At 38.2% G+C, this 23,093-nt stretch overlaps 1 protein-coding gene across 4 annotated transcripts in view; it reads right to left on the bottom strand.

The window, feature by feature from the left end:
• RABGAP1L (RAB GTPase activating protein 1 like) overlaps window positions 1-23,093 on the bottom strand; it is a 227,785-nt gene that overhangs the window by 186,181 nt on the left and 18,511 nt on the right. For all 4 annotated transcript variants that reach the window (XM_038144430.1, XM_038144433.1, XM_038144431.1 and 1 more), the window contains exons 3-11: window positions 22,095-22,284; window positions 20,513-20,723; window positions 18,452-18,626; window positions 17,504-17,664; window positions 16,937-17,047; window positions 13,163-13,229; window positions 11,783-11,885; window positions 10,746-10,912; window positions 6,836-6,980 (exon numbers count right to left, since the gene is read on the bottom strand). In XM_038144430.1, the coding sequence (XP_038000358.1) occupies window positions 6,836-6,980; window positions 10,746-10,912; window positions 11,783-11,885; window positions 13,163-13,229; window positions 16,937-17,047; window positions 17,504-17,664; window positions 18,452-18,626; window positions 20,513-20,723; window positions 22,095-22,284 (1,330 nt within the window). The remainder of the gene's footprint in view (window positions 1-6,835; window positions 6,981-10,745; window positions 10,913-11,782; window positions 11,886-13,162; window positions 13,230-16,936; window positions 17,048-17,503; window positions 17,665-18,451; window positions 18,627-20,512; window positions 20,724-22,094; window positions 22,285-23,093) is intronic.

Raw genomic sequence — 23,093 nt, 5'->3', positions numbered from 1 at the left:
AAAGGCCACAAAAAAGAGAAAATTTTCATTTAAAAGGTAACAGGGAATTATAGAGCATGAACCATAGTTCTGTCAGGGAGGATGAGAGTGAAACAAAGTTGAAGTCATGAAAGTCATTCTCATACTAAATTTAAGGCAGATTTTCAGAAATGTCCAACTTACAGTACATTACAAAATATTCTGATGAACACAGAAAGATTTCCAAATGCCTTCCAAATAAGTGATCTTTGAAATGACAATCCTCAGTATACTCTTTTATTTAGAGGGAAGAGGAATAATCAAGAGCTAAAAAATATAATTAATGAATCTGAACCAGGACAACTTGCATTGAATTCTGCTCACAAGAACTTTCTGCTTACGTTAGTTACTAACTAACTTGGAAAATTAATTTGGCAGCTACTGAAGTACATGTAAAGAGAGCAAAAACAAAAGGTAATATTTTTTCACTAAAAGCAAACCAGTAACAGAAAACCCTACTATTTTGACTCTCATCACTTTTTATAAATTACACTATATAAATTTTTCACTTAAAATCATTCTAGTGAAACCCAATGCTGACAAATCACAAAATTTTGATTACTTTGCAAAAGGCTGCAAATTTCATTGCTTCTCTACGTAACACACAATCTGAATCCCAAACCCTGTATCTGATAAATGCAGAGAGGGTGGCACAGCATGCAGCTGGATGACCTCTGCCTTTCCCTCACTGCACACCATAATGCACCATTTTCACAAGTTAAGCACCATGCAAAAATCTCCCAGGGGGCCAACACTTGTACTTGAGAGCAGTCCTGTTCTCTTGTTTGTGTGCAATGGACAGCTAAAATGACCTTTTTCTTTTTAATACAACAAATTCTGCATTTTAAACCCTACCTTATATCCTTAGATCTATCTGATATGCCCTACCTTTAAAACACTTTGTTCTATGTCATATACTTTCAACACAGACCCTGCATCACTGTCATATGAAATGAGAATTATTTTTAAGTGTCCCAAAAATAAACCTTAACTGGGCATCCAAGAGATGATCCTCCCCTCATGTACTGCACACAAAATTGAGCCACCATGACATCTCTAAATTTGATGTACAAATGCTTGAAGCTGAATAAAAGAAAGTGGAGAAGAATTATTGCCTCAGTTCAGTAGTTCTGCTCCCACACAGATGACAAAGCCAACTAAATGCTGCACAGTGGAGGTAGTCTTGTAAACACAAACATGTTCCACACGTACCGTGCTGTCTGATCCCTGACATCTGAGAACAGGCAAGGAAATAAAATTGGAGGTGTTGTCACAACTCCAGGGCAATGCATTAGTAATTTATCGATTTGCAGATTAGAATCTACTCCCATCTTTGATATAATCAATGAGAAAAGAGAAATATCAGTGTTAGAAACACTCAGAAGTTACGTATTGCCTGGCACTTAAGGCAGTATGCCAGGCACTTAGATTAGACAGCACTTACACTCACAAAATACCAGAAAGCTAATGACCAAAACTAAAAAAGAGAAGAACCTCACACTGAGGGGTTAGGGGAACTGTTGGTTGAAACAGTCTTTTTAATAATCTTTATACATAAGTGGGTAATTTTTTAATTATATGAAATGCGCAATTATCTAAGCAGTGGCAGCTTGAGGCCACCCAAAACTGATGACTGAAAGCCTGAGAAGATCCTTTAGCAATGGGAAGTTTGAATTCCTAATAAGCCAGCAGGATCGCAAATCCTTTTCCAAACTGATTACAGACAGACAAGAAAAGACAACCACTAATGAATAAAGCATCCAAATTATTCAAAATAATCTGCAATTGCTTCCAGACAAGATGAAAACACCAATTTATGCTTATTTTGTGTCTATTTTGTACCACAATCTGAAGATCTGACGAGATTTTATCAAAGTTATTAAAAACCCAAAAAGCCTGAAGTCCAAAAAACAGAATTCACTATGATGCCACAGAGTTGAAACCTATCTTTATTTGAAAATATCTTTTTCTATCATTCTGCAAAAATAAACCAAAGGCATCACCAGACTTCCCTGGAGCATTTATGAACCACAGGACAGAATAATGGAATTATCTTTTGCCTTGAGCCTCACAAAGGAAGTGTGAGGAACAGATTTTATCACAGAAAACATCCCTACCCACAGAGTGTTCCCACACACACTGTGCAGGAGTGTTGAGTGGACACTGGGGAAGAAGAGAGGGATAAAAGAGCTCAGGATAAGTCACACTCCTTGGGTGTGTTCCCCTTCCTGGAACAGGAAAAAACCTTAAAAATCCCCAATTTTCCTTTTAATTGACAGCCTTGCTATTTCATTAAATACTTCTGCAACCCACAGAAGTGCTTCAAATTCAAAACATTTCAAATAGTCACCTTGTAACACAAAGGCCATACTTGCATGAACAAATCTGAATACAACTGTAACTATCAACTGCCACCGTATTAAAAATAACAAGTCCTCTGCACTCAGTATTTTTATGTTTATTAAGGAAAGTATCACATGATCACATTTGTCTTGGCAGCACAATAATAGCTTCAGAAGTCAACTGAGTGCATTTATTTTATGATCTTTAATAACACAAGTGAATTGTAAGGTGTGAAAATAATCCATTTTGGATTATTTTACAAATAGTAGAGTCCATAAAATGACTTCAGGCTTGTCAGGAATATTTTCTTTTCATTTGGATGCTATTCTTTGTAGTGTCTGTATTTTAAAACTCTTCCCTTGTGGAGCTGCAGAAAGGGTTCTTGTCTGGAGATAGCTACTGGCCAAATGGCCTCATAAATTTAGGATTTGTGACATATTCGTTCATTTTTATGGAGATAGCAAAAAGACTCCAAGACAGATTTAACTGATCTCCTTTAGGACCCACCAACTTTACTTTGTGTTGGATTAATATAACAAACAGTTCCTGTGAAGTACACAAAGCTATTTTTAATTGGGATTAAAATGCAGAGTTGACTATTTCAACACTAGTCATGTAAATTTTCTCACACAATCACCCTCATTTATTCACATCACAACCCCTATTTTATCACTAAATACTCAGTAGTTCTATTCACTCCTAAAACATCACCTCCTCTACTCCTTTGCCTTCCTGAGCACTGAAAACAGCCTCTCCTCTCCCGCAACACCTGACACACATTTTGACTTCCTCTGGCTGATCATGTCTGATCATTCAATATCACTCACTTCTCCCCTCCTGTACACACCTTTTTGTGTGACCCCCAGAGTTTTTCTGAAGCTTTTGTGGTCCCTTGTTCTTTCATGTCTATTTTCCATGTCAAATCCTACCATCCCACACTTAACTTCCACAGCCCTGAAGTTCATTTTCCTATTGTCTATCTCTTTTTGTTCTTAGTGTTCAGACGGCTAAAAGGAGTAGGAAGATAAAGTTTTACTTCCTTCAGTTTTTTAATTTTTCTCTTGGCAAACAAAACACAAATGGAAACAGTTCTGTGTTTCTGGAAGTCATTTGAGTGTTCCAGAAGCACCTCATAGCTCATGTTCAGAAGCTTCTTTTTGGTAGGCAAGTCATCTTTTACCTGAATTCCCTTGTACCTGTTTCAGGTTATCTGATAAACATTCTGAGCTTACTCTGCAGCCAACTCACAGATGGGAACAGGAGCTCCTAACCAGACACCTGGGACCACAGAAAGCTTCAGCAAAAGTAGCTTCAACTCAGTAACAATCAGCTTAAAGAGTATCTTCTGGTTTGGAACAGAACTGCTCCTGCTTACAGTCATCCTTAACCTTCCAACTTTATCTTGACTCCAGTAGAACTCAAATGGAGTTATCTAGTGTTCTCCTGAAATGTTACATATCATTAAAAAAATAAAAAATTCAAATATTAGAGCCAAAGAAAGGTCATCATTTCACACACGGCCTGAGCAAGCACTGCTGCTAAAAGCAGCCAACCTATTCATCCCTTTCTCCCTTTGTTATTTATTCCTGGGACTACATCCTCCTTTAAATGCTTCTGCTGGAAAGCTATTTCCCTCAATCCTTAAGCTCACAAGTGCAGCCAGCCACTTCATCCCGTGCAGAACAACACTACAATAAAATGCTCTCTGAGCTTTGCTTTTTTCAATACTGCAGTATCCACACCATCAGTTCTGGGCATGCTCTCACCTTCCTTAATGCTCCAGAAAGGAGAAAAAGGAGTTCAACCAACTGAGCTCTGCACCTGTTTACAAGGTTCTACTTAAGGTTAACAGTGAACTTTTCTGCATATTAATAAAAGCTGATACTTAAATCCAAATTTATTTGAAGCCTTTCCAGAAATTCTAAGAATTTCCTCATTATACATTTGAATCTTTAAAAAATTATATTTAGAATTTATTAGAAAGCTTTTTATTAAGGTGTGCACTTTACATTTTAGGTTTTGACAAGAGATTATTAAAATTGTTTTTTAAATTATCACCTCCAAAGCAAGGGACCATGAGTGATTGGATTGCCAGAAATATCTATTACAATATTAGTAATTAAAAAACAAAAGTGAGGTTGACCTGAAATACCTCTAAGTAACAACTACACAAACTTAGCAAAGATCTTAATTTTTTTATATAGCTATTCACATGAAAAAAATCAAGCTAAAATGGGAAAAAAATATTAAAAGCCAAGAATGTTATTTAGAGAATGTATGATCTCCATTTTCTACAAGCAGTTGTTAAAAGATACCAGGCATAACTTTAGTATAGTGATTATTTATAATCATTATTGGCAGGTACCATGTTTGGCCTTTTAATAAAACAAAAAGAAAAGACTATTGGAAAATGCCTTCTTTTTTATGACCATCTTTATTCAAATACTCATGGCACAAGACATCCCAGTGAGCTGTGTGCATGCAGAGTACACAGGAATCAGATACAGTGCATTCTTATACAACAAAAATGCAATGTATAGTGTTTTTGAAATCAATTAAAGAATATTCTGTGGGCATATAAGGAAAAAGAAAAAAAAATTAAAAAGGAGAAAAGTAAAAAGAACCTATATAGCCAGGTAGCTATCACACTTAACATTAAAAAATAAAAAGCCTTCTTCCAAGGCCAAGACAAGACATTGTAAACTCAAGGGGTTTTTTTCCATCATCATAATTAGTACCCTGAAAAGAAAAAAAAAAAGAATGAAGAGATTTATTTAGAAAAACTGCAAATGACTCATTGAACCTGCATATCCTCCAGGATAAAGAACTTCTCAGCACAGAACTCTAAATGTGGTTTCCATGAGAACAGAGGCACATCATATTTTTAATGTCCTCTCTGAGGAAGTAATCTACATTTAAAATATGGAAACTAGCATTAGGGAGCTAAACCAAAGTTAAACTTAGGTTCATACTCCAGTGGAATACTGGAGTATACTCCAGTATTACTCTCTGTAATAAGATAAAGCCACTCTGTAATAGTACCAGGAGGACAGTATCCATGTTATTCCTATTGTGCTGCATTCACCACATTCTGGAACAGCTGCATTCTTCCCAATAACTGCCACATTGAAAAAAAATTATTCAATTATTTCAACTTTACCCTATGAAACAAGTCTCAGAAATCAATTTGGCTCTACAACTCACACATCCAGCAAGGAAAAGAACACCAACAGCTGAATTACACTACACTAATCCACAAGTTCCAAAGGCCAAATCTGAACGGATTCTTGCTATGAACAGCAAAGCAATCCCAAACACCAATGAAACAGAAGAAATCCTTTAGGGAAAATAGCATTTTTACTATTCAGAAGTGGTACTTGATACAAAGGGGGGACTGATATTGCTGATCTGTGCCTATTCCACTCCCTTTCAGGCATCAGATCAAAGTTCAAAGAGCACCTGACTGTGGGGGTTTTTGCAAGCCTGGTGTCACCTGGGATATGCGGGGGGTTTGGCTTGTGGGAATAACCACGCCTGCCTGCTCCAGCCTCTGTTAATCCCAGGGTTCTGACTCATACTGCACAAGCTAAAATCCAACACTTACCAATAACTAAGAATCAAGGAAGAATTTTTCCACAGTAGTGAGAGACTTTTTACAGTGTTGACAGAACAGTGGCAAAGATCTGAAGAATAACTTGGTAAAACAATCACAATTCTTGGTAGGTCAGACATCCAGATCAAAAATGGCACAGGGAAAGGCTATTCTGAATGCTATAGGCTAACCCTCAGGGTACAGAGAGACAACAGTAGGCCAAAGGCCTTCAAACAGACAAAAACAAAACAAAAAATTCCACCCACCAGGAGGAAAAAAAACCCTCAAAGCACCAGTGGGTAATATATTGAGGTATGTTAGCTTTGGAAGGGGCAGGCAAATCCACTGGGTCCATGAACTGCAGCAATCCCCAACTGAACCAGGAGGTATTTTAATAAACCCTATATATAAGTGAGGGAAACTAAATCACATGTTAACCAGACAGTTAGAGGATGAAGAAATTTGCCATGTGAGCTTGTCTGGGATTTTTTTGTTTGTTTGTTTTCTTTAAAAACAGTAATTTAAACCCTGCCATTTCAAAGCCTAATTTCATGCTGTCCTCTTCAGCAGCACAGCACACTCAAGGCAAATGACTTCTGACCAGAAGAAAATACCTTTGAAAAGCATTTTCTAACCTGCTGGCAGAGCACAGGTGCCTCAGCAATGCACCTGGAAGCACACAAAGATGGACACACATCATCTGCTGCTGCTATTGGAAGACATCCTAACAATGGCTTGGCAAAAATACTATTGCTCCTAATAGAAAAATAGTGGTGATCTTCTTGTCCAAAGCAGTTGTATTAAGAATTAATAGAGTAAATTAACTGCAGAAATATAATAGTTTGCTACGCATGGAAACTGTAAGTGCTCATTTATCCTTACCTTCTTCTGCCTCATCTTCCTGGGATGACATAGGCCCTCCTCCACTTGTTGGGGTGACTAATTCTTCCTCTCTGGCAGATTCTCTTTGCAGGCTGACAACTTCATAAATTGCATCTCCAGCACTTGGGTGGCTTTTTCCTTCAGACTAAATGAAAATACAGGTATGCATTAGGTTGAAAAATAGGGCTATGAAAGGCTAAACAATAGTTTGGTCAGGACTGCTTCAGATTTCTTAGCCTTGGCAAAAATAGATGGCAGTAAGTGACAGCTCTGTTTCTCTCAGTTTTACAGGTAGAAAATATAAATAAAACAGCACTATTTCCAAAGCTGCCTCTTAACAACCATTTTCATTATTGTTCAGAACAATGATTAAAAAAACTTTCCAATTTAAACAGCTATAATGAGATTAAGCCAAAGAGAAATCTCAGCTAAAAAAAAGAGGAGAGAACAAAGAGGAAAGATATTGGAGTAAGAGAAACAGGAACTGAATGCCTGAGGGAGGAAAAATAATGCTAAGAGTTTTTTTGTAGGTAAAGATGAGACTACAGAAGAAACAAAACCTCATCCTTTTGAAAAGCTTAAATTGTGACAAGCTCTTTATAGTCCTTTACTCGCTAAAAAAAACCAGGAAAATGTATCTTTCTTCAGCGGAATACAATTTAAAATACACTCCTTCCAATGGAGAAATGTAATGGAACTCCATGGCAGGGGGTCTGGAACTAGATGATCTTGAAGGTCCCTGTGAACCCAAACCACCCCATGATTCTATAACTTTCTTATGAAAAAAGTCAGTTAACTATAGCAGTTACCTAAACAGTTGCAAGTTTTAAAATAAAGAGGATTAGTTTTTCCTTTGAATTACAGTTATGAACACAGTTATTTTTCAGTGACATGCAGTGATTACTATATTCTTAGAGAATTGTATATAACTGCAAACTAATGATGGTATTAAATGAAGCAAATGTTGCACTGTTTTTCTCTTTGTGCATCTTGCCTAATCAATTAAAATAAGGTAATTATTGGAACACACTAAAATCATCAAATTAGCCATGAAAAAGAACACAGTTTCAGTTAGAGTACCCCCAACTCGTTTAGAAAACAAATATGATAAAGTTGAAAGGCTCCACGATACCTGCACTGGAGATATACACAAACTACTGACCAACACTTGCAATTTCAACCAGCTGGGGAAATGATGCAGATGAGCAGCTTAAACAGGGACTGTCTGGACTGACACAATATAAGTTATTTTATAGTGAGAAACCTTCCCTCATTTATTTTAGATTAATAATTGAGACCCACTTCCCTTAAAGCAGAGGCTCCAATTATCATCCAGTTTTGCTGACTGAATTTCTCATGAAGTCAGTTTAATGAATTTTGGGGTGTAGGCATGAATACCCTGAATTCTGTAAAAATTAAACAGGATAACATTAGAGCCATTACCCCTGTTTTATTCTCACATAACACCATTATTGAGTAATTACAAAGTACTTGGTTAAATCAATCAAGTATTGATGGCACTAATGTTATTAAGCATGGGTATCTACAGCTTTTATTTTTGAGAGAGTAAGGCATGAGATACTGTGGGTTTTGCTGTATGTTAAAATTATTACAAGTCTTCAGCTCCTTGCACATGTTCTGGTTAACTAAAAGACCCACCTGTATAAAATGCAAATAATTTGATTATTGGTTTTCTCTGAAGCAGGAACCCACCATTACAAGGACCATGTTCTAACAACGAAAATGTGCACAAGCAATACAGTAAAACAGCTAGAAAGAACAATCCTAAATGACACATTAACCTGCATTTCTGTCAGCTTTTAGCATTCTTTATACCTGAGCACACCTTACCCATCTCAGTTCAAACTATTCAATGGGCCTGAATCCTTCCTCAGAAGGGTTATTATTTTTCTACAATCTACTTAATGCTCAACTGCTTCCCAAGAAGTTCCCAAATGGCTGATCCCACTGCCATCTGCAGAGTTATTTCCCAAGGAGAAGCAGAGCCCTGAGGTACAGGATCTCTCAAAGAACTGTTGGCAGGAACAGCTACAGCAATGCAAACTGTCCAGCTGAGAATTGGTGAAATAAAGACTTGATACAAGTCACCCAAAGAGATCCTGGCAACCACCATCAGGACCTCATCTTGCAGAAGGATCACTGGGACTAAAAACAGTCCTTTGACAAAGATTTGTACAACAGACTCTGAATTTTGCAGCAGAAAGAAATGCACGTGTTTCTTCAGGGAAGAGAGGCATGTTATGTTTGTCACATTATAAGGGGTGAGAAAAAGAAAGCACCCATATTACTCAATTAAAAATGGTACAGTTGCAAGTGATTTAAAAGGCAAGCTGAACTAATAAAAGATAAGTATCAAACAGCTGAGAGCAGAATACTTTTAAATGTATTTTCTTTAATGTCAAAATGCAGATATTCTTATTTGCATGTAACAGTTGGCTTTCTCAGATTTCCTTAAATTCCAAGTTGCTGTGCTAATCTCTAGAGGAAATACAGAAACAACATTGCCTGAGATTTATTTACTCCCTATAAGTTAAACACAGCAGCAGTTCTCCCATGTAACATCAACACAGCTTGGTTTTTTCAGACCTATTGCTGTGCCCCACGAAAAGATGGCAACTCAAATAGTTCCATTAGGCTCAGTAAAATTAAATCACTGCTCTTTGGTTCCACTAGCCAGAGATCATGCACCACTGTTCCAATGCCCACAGCACAACTGGCCTCTGCTCTTCACTTTTGGAGGCAATTCTAAGACTTTGGGTGGTTTGTCTTTGGAGAAAGCAGGTGAGCAGTGGCTGCAGGAGGATGCAGCTGCACATGATTCTACAGTGACTCTGGGCAGATGAACTCTTGTCTGTACCTCAGCCAGTGCCAAAACCAGAAGGGACTTGAGCTACAATCATAACAGCCTCACTCTCTTACACCTCAGTATTGGGTTGCTTTAACAGGCCACATTCTTACAGCCACCTGCCCTCATACTGTAAATGTCTGCAGCCCTTTGATTTTACAATGGAAATTATAGAGCCATTGCCCAATTCTACCAGTCAAGTGGACTTGCTTTAGAGATTGTAGAGAATTAAAGAGAATTCAACAGGCAGGTTCAAAATAGTTTAAGCCCACAAAACCAATGACTTACAACTCATTACAATTCCATTTACAAAGTGTGCTGGGTTAGAGTTATTTCCTTCACAGTGGCTGCTTTGTGCTTCTGCTGGAAACGGTGTTGATAACACAGGGGAGATTCAGCTCCTGCCCAGCAGCTGCTGACACAGAGTCAGGGCCTTTGCTGCTCCTCACGCCACCCCACCAGCAAAAGGGCTTGAGGTGCACAGAAAGCTGGGAGGGGACACAGCCAGGACAGCGAACCCCAACTGACCCAAGGGATGCTCCAGACCATATGGCATCATGCCTGGCATGCAAAGTGAGGGAAAGCAGGAAGAAGGGGGGATGTTTGGAATGATGGCATTTGTCTTCCCAAGCCAGTGTTACACTGTTTCCCAGGGGATGGCTGAGCACCTGCCTGCCCATGGGAAGTGGTGAATGAATTCCCTGTTTTGCTTTGCTTGAGCACATGGCTTTTGCTTTCCCTACTGAACTGTCTCCATCTCAACCCACGAGTGTTCTCACTTCTACTCTGCTGATTCTCTCCTCCATCCCACCATGGGGGAGTGAGCGAGTGGCTGTGTGGGCCTTGCTGGCTGGGGTTAAACCATGACACAAAAGCAGTGAAACCATACACATGCTACTTAATCCTTATGCATTAGAGCATCCCTGAAATAAACAGATAAAAGAAACAAGCTGCTGAGGAGCAGGTGCCATACTAACTTTTATAAAGGCCAAATTAGGACAAATGAGAGAAATGTTCTAAATAAAAAAAACCCAAAGGCATTACCTGTTTCAGCTTCATATAGAAAGTTTCTGTGAAGGTTTTCCTGCTGAAGTACCAGAAGCGTTCATTGGCAGGATACACACGCACCACGGTCTCCAGCAGAAACCTGACTGGCTCCACCACCTCAGTAACAACCATGTCCACAGCCACAGTCATGAACACACGCTTATCTGAAACACAAACGTGAGAAAAACTAGTCACAGTTCAAATTTATAAACTCTGTTCAAATTTCTGATTCATGAATGATTCTATTGCACCTGTATTATTTGTCTGAGTTCTAACCCCTCCATGCCTGTTGCACAGAATCAAAGTGTGCATTAACCATCCGATAACTTCAAAACCAAAAATACTACATCATTGTTTTAAAGACAGGGGCAAGACATCATGCAAAGAAAACACCACTAAAGTACACAATCCCCATCAAACTAAAGGAGGAGTATGCAGAGGATAAGGTCACACTGGGAAGTGTAAGAAGTTCTGTTACATGCTACTAGAAATGACGTGGTGTGAAAATCCACGAGCAGGAACAGTGCCTTTAAGCAAATGACCTGAGCTCTGCCTCAGGACAGAAAAGAAACTCCAGATTTACATTCCAAATTTTTCAATCCCATCAGAGAATGTAAGTTCCAGCAATAAGAAACTCTGCTATACAATCAAGCACTTGAATGCATCATTGCCAGCTGCCCCAAGATGCAGGGGATTAAACTTGTAATCAGCTCACAACTAGAAGGAGGAAAACCCCAAGGCCTGCTATTCATACTGCTTTGCTGAGTACAACAGTTTGCAAATGCTTAGAACCAAAATCCCAATAACCAGGGACAGGCACATCAGCCCCAAACACATCTCCAAATCAGCACCACACTGTTCTATGAACAGTTATTCACAACTGTGTTGGGCATGTTTATACATAAAAATTCCTAGCAATAGACTCTTGGAACATAATGTTTCATGGACTTCGACATGCTCTGTGATTGCCAAGAGAAAGTGCATACACCAAACCCCTGCTGGGTGAAACAAACACACAGATTAGGTTCCACTACCTTTTGGAGTTTCCTCATTAAGTACTAGAAACATGGGTGCATTAGGATTCCACATTCCAGTAATGACATAAGCCTTCCCATCAGAACTCTTTCCCATGGATTCCTAAAAATAAATTCAAACAGGATTGTGTCACAGTCGTGGTTTGAGATCAAAGAGATGGGGCATGGGGATGAGAAACAGTCCTAGGAACCTTAAAGAAAATGAATTAATGGGATGAACTATTACTAGTATGAGGCAAGTAGATGCTGCCTGAAGTTTTCTGGAACAGTCCCTATGAATGACACAGGCCTGTTTGGTAGTCTCTCTAGATAAATGGAGACTGATGTTCCCTCTCTGCACTACAGTTAGGGATCTAAGAGTGACTGAGTTCTTCAGATTTAAATATGGAGAAAGGAGGTTGAAAGGAAATCACAAATGTCTGTTTCTGTGCTACAGACAAGAAACAAACTAAAAATTCATTACAATCAGCAGTTAAATGTACTTGGAATGTGAATGTAAGTAGAACTCAAGGTGGAGTAAAGACAGGAATTCAAATACAGTAAAATGGTGTTGTATAGATTTATAGGAACAACAACACTTCTAACTCATTATAATTAATTCAGTTTTATAATCAAATAAAAAAGGGAAAATCTGAACTGACTTCAGCAAATAAAATCAGGAAAAAATGAGCTGAAAAATACAATTAGGCCAATAAATGAGTCTGACAAGAGATTAAGTACTGATAAACAGAACCAGCAGCATGAACACAGAAATGAACTAGGCAAAACTGGGACAACTGTAAAACCACAAAAGGTCTGATGGGTTTAACTCTCCCAAATTTGTCCTAAACCAGGACACTCTAGCACTTCATAACTTGAAAATGGCTGTATTATCCACAGAGAGAAAGCAAATTGGCATTATTACAGAAAGGATCACATGGAGGTGTGTCTGAAAGAACTGCAAAACAAAGAAATAGAATATTGTAGAAGACAAGTGAATACTTCAAACTCTGGGCAAGAATTTAAAATCAAATGAAGGAAACAAAATTTTCAGCCCCTTGGAAAAATAAGAGCACTTCCCTGGCACCCAAATATGAAAGCAATTATCTGCACTATATTTTTAGGGAACATGCTTGATACAATACAGAAAGCTCAGTTATTTGTAACAACCTAATCTCTGCTTCACTAATTGAACAAAAAACCAGGTGCCACAGGTTTTGACATGAATTGGAATGATTTGTCCACCTTATGATTGTAGATACCAAATCTAAGGATTTAAGAAACAATGCAAAAGATATTAAAAGCTCATTTTGCTGTAGTTTTTTTTTTTCTTTTTTTTTTTTTTTTTTTTTTTTACAATCACCTTATCTTATTTAAGAAGTTATTAGGGCTAAGTATTACCATGTCTAGTAAATGCATGTCACTGTTCTTCACATTTCGTCCAGGGCTTAGCAACATCCCAAAGCATCTGTGAAGTTCATTTAAAACAAAAAAAAAAAAAAAAAAAAAAAGGAAAAGAAGGACATATATTAGCTTTTCACAATACAATAATCTTTGCTTGAACATAATGGACAGCCACCTACTGCTTCTAATTTTAAGAATACCTTTCAGAGAATTGTTTGTTATTGTTATGGCAACGCTCAGGAAACAACACAATACATGGTACAGAAAAGACAATGCAATTATTTTCCAGAATGAAGATGACAGAAACTAGCATCTGGCCTGTGAAAACAACTATTTCTAAAGACCATTTACAATATTGAGTTCAAAGGTTCCAACAATTCCCATACATATAGTGATGGAGATCAGCACAAAAAAATCACTCTCTCCCCAGTTCATTTTAAAAATTGTTCTCATGCAATCATAGGAAAAAATACAAATTCATTCTATTATTCATAACAGCACTGCTGCAAAAAATCATATAGCATCATAGACCTTAAAAAAAAAAACCCAAGAAACAACAATTTGCTCAATTTTAAGACTTCATTCTTCTTTTTTTTAAATTTGAATTTGTGTGATATACAGGGCCTCGAATTCCAGTCAAATAATTTTAAAAGAAAACGCTCTTGATATTTTTAAGAGAAAAAAAAAAAACAAACCAAAACCAACCCCAAAAAATTTCCTCAGACATTCAGATTTTCAAACTTCCTGACTACTGGAGGCAAAAATCCAGGCCTGAGATCTCTGCAAATTATCTATATCTTTCTCTCCTTTGAACATACTGCATTATGAATAAAAACACCAAACAGAATTATGTATGTGCAACAAACAGAAAGCTGTCTCGCACAAGTTTATGAAAAACCTTAGATCTCAAATGAAAAAAGAAAAAAAAATGAAAGTAGTTGCTATTTGAAATACTATGGAAAATTGGGGTTGTAATTCAGAGGGTTTTGTTGGAAGAATTTTTCTTCTGTTTGGTTCTCTGATAATCAAACTGCTTTTTCTCCCTGACTTTTAGAACTAAGTAATATGCTGAACAATATTGCTTGGACATATGAACAGCAGCAACTAAAATTTCAATAACACTATTAACTGTAAAAATCTCAAGATATGCAATCACTACCCCACCTAGCTTTCTCCTATTACATTAGGGATATATGGTTTTCATTTTTCACCTCATTACACTTAACATCCACAATAGTATTCTCCATTCTCCATACTTTTTCACTGCTAGAATCACAAAAACCTAAGTGCTAAATAAAGCAGTAGACAACGATCTTGATTTATCTATATCCACAATGCAGTGCCATGTAAAGCACCCAAGGCAGCTCAGATCCAGGATTGGGATTTAGCCACACAAACAGATTCTCTGAGAGATTAATTCAACTGGGCAGAACCTAACAGCATACCTACTACTTCTTGTTGCTGGGGCAGAAACAGCTCTGAGAGAGCTACAACTGATGGTAGTAAGGGGATCACCAGCTCCTGCTACAGCTGCTACAGAGAAATGTAAGGCCAAGATGCAGAGGCAGGCCAAATATCTGTGCCTTCCAAAGACAACAGCTCCCAGGTGCTGCTCCTGCTGTCCATCACTCAGATGTACACAAGTTCTGATGTGTGACAGCCTAAATTTTTGGGAAGTATGTTTCCAAAAGAATGGGAGTCAGGAACAAGTAACCCCTGCCTCTCACAGAAGCAGACTTATGATGCTAGCTGCAAGAGGAGTCAGGGTTTCTCTTCCGTCTTATTTAAAAGACAAAAATCAGTTCAAACCAGGTCAAGACACTCACTTATAGAAGATGGATTTTATAGAAACAGTTGTCAGCACATTCAGCCTCTGACACGAGGGGACTCAACCACAAACCCAGGATTTAAAATGACCTGCACAGGTTGTGGGCCTCAGTCCCACTTTAGACTTGCTGGATTTCTGCACTTAAAGGCGGCTACTGAGCAGCTCTGTGCACAAACTCCACTACTTTCTAGACCAGCAGAAAATAAAATTAAAAAAAAAGAACTGTAATTGCTATTCACTAATGTATATTTTCATTTATAAAAATACAAATGCTGCCCATGGATAAAACTGATAGTATTAGGTTAACACCATGACAGGACAAGGGGGAATGGCTCCACACTGTCAGAGGGCAGGATTACATGAGATATTAGGAATAAATTCTTCCCTGTGAGGGTGGTGAGGCCCTGCCACAGGCTGCCCAGAGAAGCTGTGGTTACTCCATCTCTGGAAGTGTTCAGAGCCAGGCTGGACAGGGCTTGAAGCAACCTGAGATAGTGGAAGGTATCTCTGCCCATGACAGGGCAGGGGGGTCTTTAAGGTCCCTTCCAACCCAAACCATTCTGGTATTCTGTGATCTTGAAGAGTTTCCACTACTAATGAGAAACCAAACAATATTTTGTAATGCAGTTCTAAGGACACCAGCCTAGACTTTAACCTAAGGTATACCTACATAACTCAGGATTCACTCTCCTGCATGACTGGTAGCAAACTATACCTAAACATCACTGTATTGAGAAGAGTGCCCATCCTTCCCTCTCTGAGAAGGAAAGGCTATTTCACAGTTAAGAACAGCTTCCTTAAAGCCCCTGACCATTACCCAGAATTTTCTTCCTGATTCCTATAAACAACTGAGACTTGACATCCCCCACTGTGGGACTGAAGCTATGTAGTAGCTTCAGCAGTCATGTAGCCACATGTGATTCAGAAACGAACACCATCTCTTCAGCTGCTTTGATCCAAAGAAAAACCGGCAAAACCCAGGTCAAACATGGCACAAGAGCAGGAAGGGCCAAAGTAATGCCTGAGAGTAACTTTCTGCATCACTCTGACCCAACCCCAGGCTCTTTCTGAACACCAGGAGAGAGCACTTGCCCTCAGCAGCAACCAAGTTTGATCTCCTGAAACCATGACAAAAGATTTTTGAAATTTTTAGACCAGGGATCAAATTTCTTCAGAAATATTTTTTGCCTTGTAATTTTCTCTTTGAAATACTTTTGAAGACACATTAAATTGCTCAGAAACTCAAGTCTGATGTAACCTGCATTCATCTTTCATCAATTCTGAATTTTAATCTTCTCAGGGGTAAGTACATAAAATGACTTACAAGCCTGTGTATGTCACTCCAATTAAATAACTTTTACACAGCAAAGCTTGTGGTGATAAAAATAACATCCTTGATTGAATATTCCAAACACCACCAAAAGAAAAGCTAATTTCTAAGAAAGATAGTTTTAAATTGAGGAGAAAAGCAATAATCAAATGCTATTCATAAATGCCTCATTAACTGAACCCTGGAGGCAAAACTGTTTAAATTAAAATTACACTGAAAACAGATTTTTTTAAGTAAATGAGTAGCAAAAGCCTAATTTTACAACCCGAAAACAATGACAAGTTTTTACTGTATATTTCTTGTCTAAAACTTTAGCTTCCATTTGCAAGTAAAAGCTTGAAACCAAGTCAAGAGATCAGTCAGGTTTTGGGAGGGTTGGGAGGGCAGGTTTTCTTAATTCTCCTGTTATCTTCTATTTCCTTTTCACTACAACCAAATTCTCCCATTGTTACTCTTTTGCTAAGATTGCCATCTGGTGGCATTAATTCTGTTGTGCAATCATGCTTGGTGTTATTGGTACATTTTTTCTATCACATAACTTGCCAAGTCAGAGAAAATGACATTAAATACCATTCTTTCAAAAATACAACCATCATTTCTCTAAGATTTTTACCTTTCAATGGCCAGCTCTTTGTTGGAAAGTTGCTGAACTGTGATCACCACTTTCTTCTCAATTCCCTGTTTAAGCTTGAAGTACAATTTATCTCTATCCTTTGGCACAGGGCTAAAAGAATAGAAACATCAGGTATAGAACATGAACTGTTAAATACAGAAAAGAGTTTATGCTTTCTAAATTTTAAATTAATTCAAAATTTATTAGATTTAAAAAAAAATCAGAAGAAACCACTAGACTGTATTTACTCAGGAAACTTAGTTTGATTCAAGTGTCTAAAAGACTTCTTACTATCTTTTCCATCTGCACAGGCATCCATTGAGCCTAAAAGAAATGATGCAGTGAAAAGAAATTCACTTGAAGAAGGGATCCTGAATTTTTATCTTTTTACAGAAAAAATACAGAGGAAAAAAACTAACATCAAAAGAGCAGCTTCCTATTTACAGCACGTCTGCTCATGAAAAGAGGTCAAATGAATTTTGTTGCAACACAGTAGCTGTGTGTGTGGGAAGTAGCTGTGTGCTTTTTCCAAAGGGATTTCTGCTTTTCCCTTTCCATTCTGATTACCTAAAATTTCCTTTTCCATCATCTTCTTTGACTTCTAAGGAGACACTGAAAGTGTACACATCACTGTCTGGTGTGGGAAGAACAAAGTCCTTGACATGATCAGATGCTTGTTTGGAAGAACGCTTGAATGCCGTGGAGAAGCTATACAAAATTCTGCTGACCTGCAGAAAAGCAAAATCATTAATATTTTCATCAAAAATAAGGGTGTTTTTCATGAGGCATTGTGAGGTTTTTGAAGGTCAAAAATCACCTGCCTCTTACACTGAACACAAATCATGCCTCACGTACCACAAAGCACCCAACATCATGTGTTCATTAAGCAAGCCATTTCAGCAACAACCTCTCCTATTTCCATTCCTGATACATTCCCTGCTCATGTCATGCTCAGTGAGTTAATATAAATTAGATTAGAGATTAGGAATGCAGCTCATTAGAGGACCAGCATCATGTACTTTTCAAGTTGTGTTTTTAACAACGCAACATACAGCTTGCTCTGGCAGATGTCAAAACCCAAGGAGATTTCTTCTTTTTCAGCCTCTTTTTCCACCCTAAAAAGTCCTTTTCTTCCAGACTGTCACACAGTTCTTCCTAAAATATCTAGGGGAGAGTACTGTAACATGGTTCTTTTTAATTCCAAAAGAATACATTGCAACTCCAGCATCAAACATACCCAAATGAGGCCAGCAAAAGCCTCAAATGAGGCTTTCCAGATCTTCCCATTACTTTGGAATGTGTGGGTACTTTGGAATTTTGTTGAAACGCTAAAAGAAAAAACTTAAAATCATAATAATATTCATGTATAACTAGCTGCACATTCTGCAAAACTCATTTATATGTTCTAAGACATTTTTCAAAGCATTATATACTATTTCCACGTTAGGAATAACCTCTTCTTCAAACATTGCTTGCATCCTTTTTCCCAGTCACTGCACACCACAGAATACTTACAGCTTCTTTAATCTCACAGGAGAAAACATGGATCTGGAACTCTTCTGTCCCAAGGCTGCTCTCAGTAAATGCAAAGCAGTCACTCTCTGAAGTCCCATTTTGCCCCCTCACACAAAACAACACCTTATAGATGGGAAATGAGGCTATCTCCAAGTTGCTCAATTGATTAATTATTCTGGCAAGAAAAGGAACAGGGAAGATCAAAGGAACAGGTCAGTAAAACAGACAGGCCTACCTAAAAGGCTTTTCTGCAATTAGATAAACAAGGATCTAAACTCTAATTACTACTAAATTCAAGTAGATGAGATGGGCAGCAGGAACACAAATGTTACACTTTACAAATTTAAGCCTGGTTGTAACATTGACTCAATTTCTTTTATATGCCATAATACAGACAAATACAGTACCTCTAGATCAGACAGTAAACAATGGCCATTGCTTGTGAAAAATACTAAAGAAGAAATGCAGAAATCACAGAAAACCCTAAAAATGTGATTTGTATACAAAGAAAATGCAACATTAAAAAGAAATTTGAGTATCTGTTTAAGAAATCATTATGAAAATGATTTCAGAGTCAACAGCTTAGCAAACACTGCCATATTCAGGTGAATATTTAGCTCAGATCTAAGACTTCACACAAAATTTTAAAATACTCTCAAACGCAAAACCCAAAGAATATTTCAGAAACTTAAAAGCAGGAGTGGTGTTTCAGAACAGAATGGTGGATAGTCACTTTTAGAGAATAACAAGTCTTCTCCTCTATCTTTTCACTTCTTGTCCACATGCACATTCACATCAAGGACCAATCAACATTAGTCACCTAAAATCCCAGGTCTGTAACAAAAAAACCATAGGACTAATCTAAAGGCAAGAAAAGCCCTGGGAGGATTCAGCACACTGTAATTTTGGTGGGACACGGTAACTGAAACCTCATAGGGCAAGTATTCAGACAGCAGGTATGAACACACTCCTCAAAGCCAACACTGGTATCACCTAAGCTTTGATGGAACGTGTTCTGTCACATGTGGATTCAACTTTTCAGTTCTGTTCAGGTTCTTAGGCAGTCCCACATTTACTGATCTCCTCTGAAGGTAAAGATCAAAGGAATCTGCTGTTTCACTTGCAAAACAACCCTCCTGAATGGCCACACCAAGTACAAAAAAAAGGCACAGGACACCTCACATCTTGTGTAAGGGGGACTGGTTCCATTAGAAGTATACAAACAAAATATTTTCTGATGTCTAATGAAACTCAAATTGGGTTCAAAGAACAAGATGGAATAAAATATACAGATTCTTGAAGATTTTTCTCTTCCTCCACAAGATGATAGTCAATACATAAACACAGCTCAGGCAAGGAAGGAAATCTAATTACATCCTTCAGATGGCTTCATATCAGAGCTTAAAATAAATATCTTAGCTATTGATATGTTCCCTACTACTGGATGCAAAAATGCTACAGGTGCATGTTTAGTGCACCCTGATCAAGAACCTTTGACTCCCTCATCGCCAATTAAAAGACCCTTCTCACATGGGCAAAATAAATCTTTTCAAGTATCTGAAGACTGTCAGCACTGGCACTATGAGGCAGACACAGGCCAGAGCTGGCTTCAGCACAGCAACAGCTGGAAGCAGAGACTGGCACCTCAACTCTGAAACATAGATGGGAGAGTCTCAACTGACACTTCTGCAGCAAACCCAAGGCCAGAAGGACTCCTGGAACACATGGACCATGGAGGCATTGACAGACTAGAGAGGTCAGGAGAGCACAGGTGTTATCAGCTCTCCCTTTCCAGTATCTCTCAGTATCATATTTGAACAGATATTAGGGTAGACAGAGGTATTTTTGTGACACTGTGTGGTAACTAGTACCACCAGCCATGCACTGCATGGCAAATCTGAGCACACATTTTGTTGCTTCAGAGGAATTTCTCAAAATTACTGTCTTCACCAAAAACCTCAGGCACAAATCCAGCAATTCTACTTCCTTGTGCAAGTAACAAAGTGAGAAGCCACTTCTTATGCGTCTGCTTAAGCAACAAATCAAACTCTTGCTTGTTACCTTACAGAGCCTTCTGGAATGTTTGGAACATAGAGCGTTACAGGTAAAGGGGCTTGACTTGAGGACTTCATGTTTGCCATGGCATGTAGAGCTTCTGGTTCATTCCGTGGGGCTGACACTCTTGTACAACCCAAATAAGTCAGTTTGTTAAACAACACGCTGTCCTCTTCCAGGGGTTCACTGGGAGAAGATGGCCTTGGTGCTGAGATTTCTGAAAATGAAAAAAATGTTTCTTCAGCCATTTGCTTTTATTTTTACACTTTTTTCTTTCCAATGAGTTCCACAGCCAAATCTCCTACATTTTCCAGGAAAGGACATGAGAGCAGACAGTTCAGCTCCAATAGCAAGAAATCCTTTTGGCAGCTTAATATTACTGTGAAGTCTGTTCTAATCTAATTCATGTTTCCAAGGGTGGCATGGGGACAAACTGCATTTTGATTCTCTTTAGCACCACAGGAACACAGCATGGACATTCTGAATCTTTCCAGGCAGTCACAGAATCACAGAACATTAAGGGGCTGGAATGGACCTTGAAGATCACCTAGTCCTGACCCTTCTGTGTGCCCTGTTACTTCTATTTCTTATTACTAGAGCTAATATTTTCATAATACTTAGGATCATGAAGGCTGCAAAACTGAATTATTCCTGTTGGGGCTGGAGTGGGGCGAGAGAAACATATCTACAAGTATTTCTTTGTTCATTCATGCTAAGGGCTGGGTTTTGTTTGAAGAATGTCAAACAGGAAGACAGTAAGGTAAGTTTCTCAGAAATACAGCAGACATGTAATTAAGAGATGGGTGTTTCCATTTCATACAAACTATCTTATTCTACCACAAGAACATATTTCTTTATTTCCAACAGATAATATGGGAATTAGCTGATAGAATACCACAGAAGTGCCCTGCATGCTATTGAGGTAAAAAGAATTCTAGTTTAAAGCACAAAAAGATGACCACAGCCTCACAAATGTAACAGAATACATGTATTGTTATATTGCAGTTTTTTTATATGTATCTAAAGAAGCTACAATATATTTTACTTAAAATATATACAATATAGTTTACATTAAAAGCTTTCAGTCCTCCCCTTTTCATGAAAACTTCAAACATCAGGCACGCACCACAATCACTCCTAGCAAATATCAAATCGTAAGCTAGCCTCACTGCTACCTGGTGACAGCATCAGAGATGGACAGTTCAATCAGTCTGCTCAGGGTGTATTTCATTTGCAGGCAGAACTATCCATGGACACTGCCCTGAAACTTCTTGAGCTCCAGCAGCAGCAGATTCACCTCAACCATCATCCACTCAGCAACTCATACAATCCTCAGTCCCAACTAATTCTTGGCTGAAGGAAAAATGAACATTATCTTGACCAAAGCAGAGCAGCTCAAGGTATTAATCTGACGATAACCTATTCTTATCTATAATCTTCAACTAAAAATAAGAGGCAGCCCCCAGGTATTCTCCAATACAATTCTGGAAATTCTGGAAAGCTTTAGATTTATTTTAGGGTTAACTTGAAACTGCATAAAGAAAAAACCTGCCATGTGTGATGAAGGGGGAAAGCACTCAGGCAATACCTGTAGCAGAAGGGTCTAAAACAAGCTGCAAAGCTGGCTGGGTTGCTTGTCCTGCTGACCCATCTGCAGCTGCCTGGCCACTGGCATCACTGAACCCTTCTGGGAGTGCAGTGACATACTGGTCTTTTTCAGAATCCCGCAGTATCTCTTCCATTGCCTTCTCCAGCTCCTCATCTCCATCTGAAAATACCTGTAAGCAGAAGGAGATGACTTTTTTGAAGGTACTTGTAGTTTTACTTTCAGTATTAGTTTTCAAATACATAGTTACTAATTGCAAAAGATAAGAAACTTTGCTGAACGAGACAACAAACCAAGAATCAATAAAATTGAATCAAATATAATCCAGTGTCACATCCCCTTAGATAAAATGCAGATGTTCTCAAAGCTAATCCAAAAACCATCCATCCAAAAACTACAGGCTTCTCTTAGAGTAACAGATCTGTGTATTTAGAGCCTCCATTCAGACTAGAGATCAATAGACTTTGCTATAATTAGCCTTAAAGAAAATTTTACTTTCTTAGTCATATCCAGCCCATTTCAGTTGCTTCACCAATTTTCCCCACACAAGAGTGGTTCAAGCCTAAGAAAATGAAAAAAAAAAATCTTTCACAAGTACCAGTTTCTCAGACAAAAGAAAACCATGGCCAATGCTGCATCATGGATTCTGCCTCCAGTTCAGCAGCCTTTTTCTAGATAAAAGAAGCAGATAATGTCTAATATAGACAGAAATTATCAGCTGTAAATAACTGTCAGAGTACAGCAAAGACAGACTAGGTACTTACAGCCATTTCAGTGGGAACAAATTCCTGTTGTTCCAAGCAGACCAAAACCAGTACACATTGGCTACTACAGCTGAAATGGCAAAATTTGTATTTAACCTATCAGCTGTCATCCATGTGCTAAAATATTCTGCTATTTAGAGGTAGAAATCTTTTAGAAAAGGTCTTACTTGTGTCTAAAGTAGCACTAAACAGGAAAACTAAATTAGAAACTGAAGTG

Source organism: Motacilla alba, chromosome 8, assembly GCF_015832195.1.
Source record: "Motacilla alba alba isolate MOTALB_02 chromosome 8, Motacilla_alba_V1.0_pri, whole genome shotgun sequence".
NCBI classification, from domain to species: Eukaryota; Metazoa; Chordata; class Aves; order Passeriformes; family Motacillidae; genus Motacilla; species Motacilla alba.
This window is presented reverse-complemented; position numbering and strand designations above follow the sequence as displayed.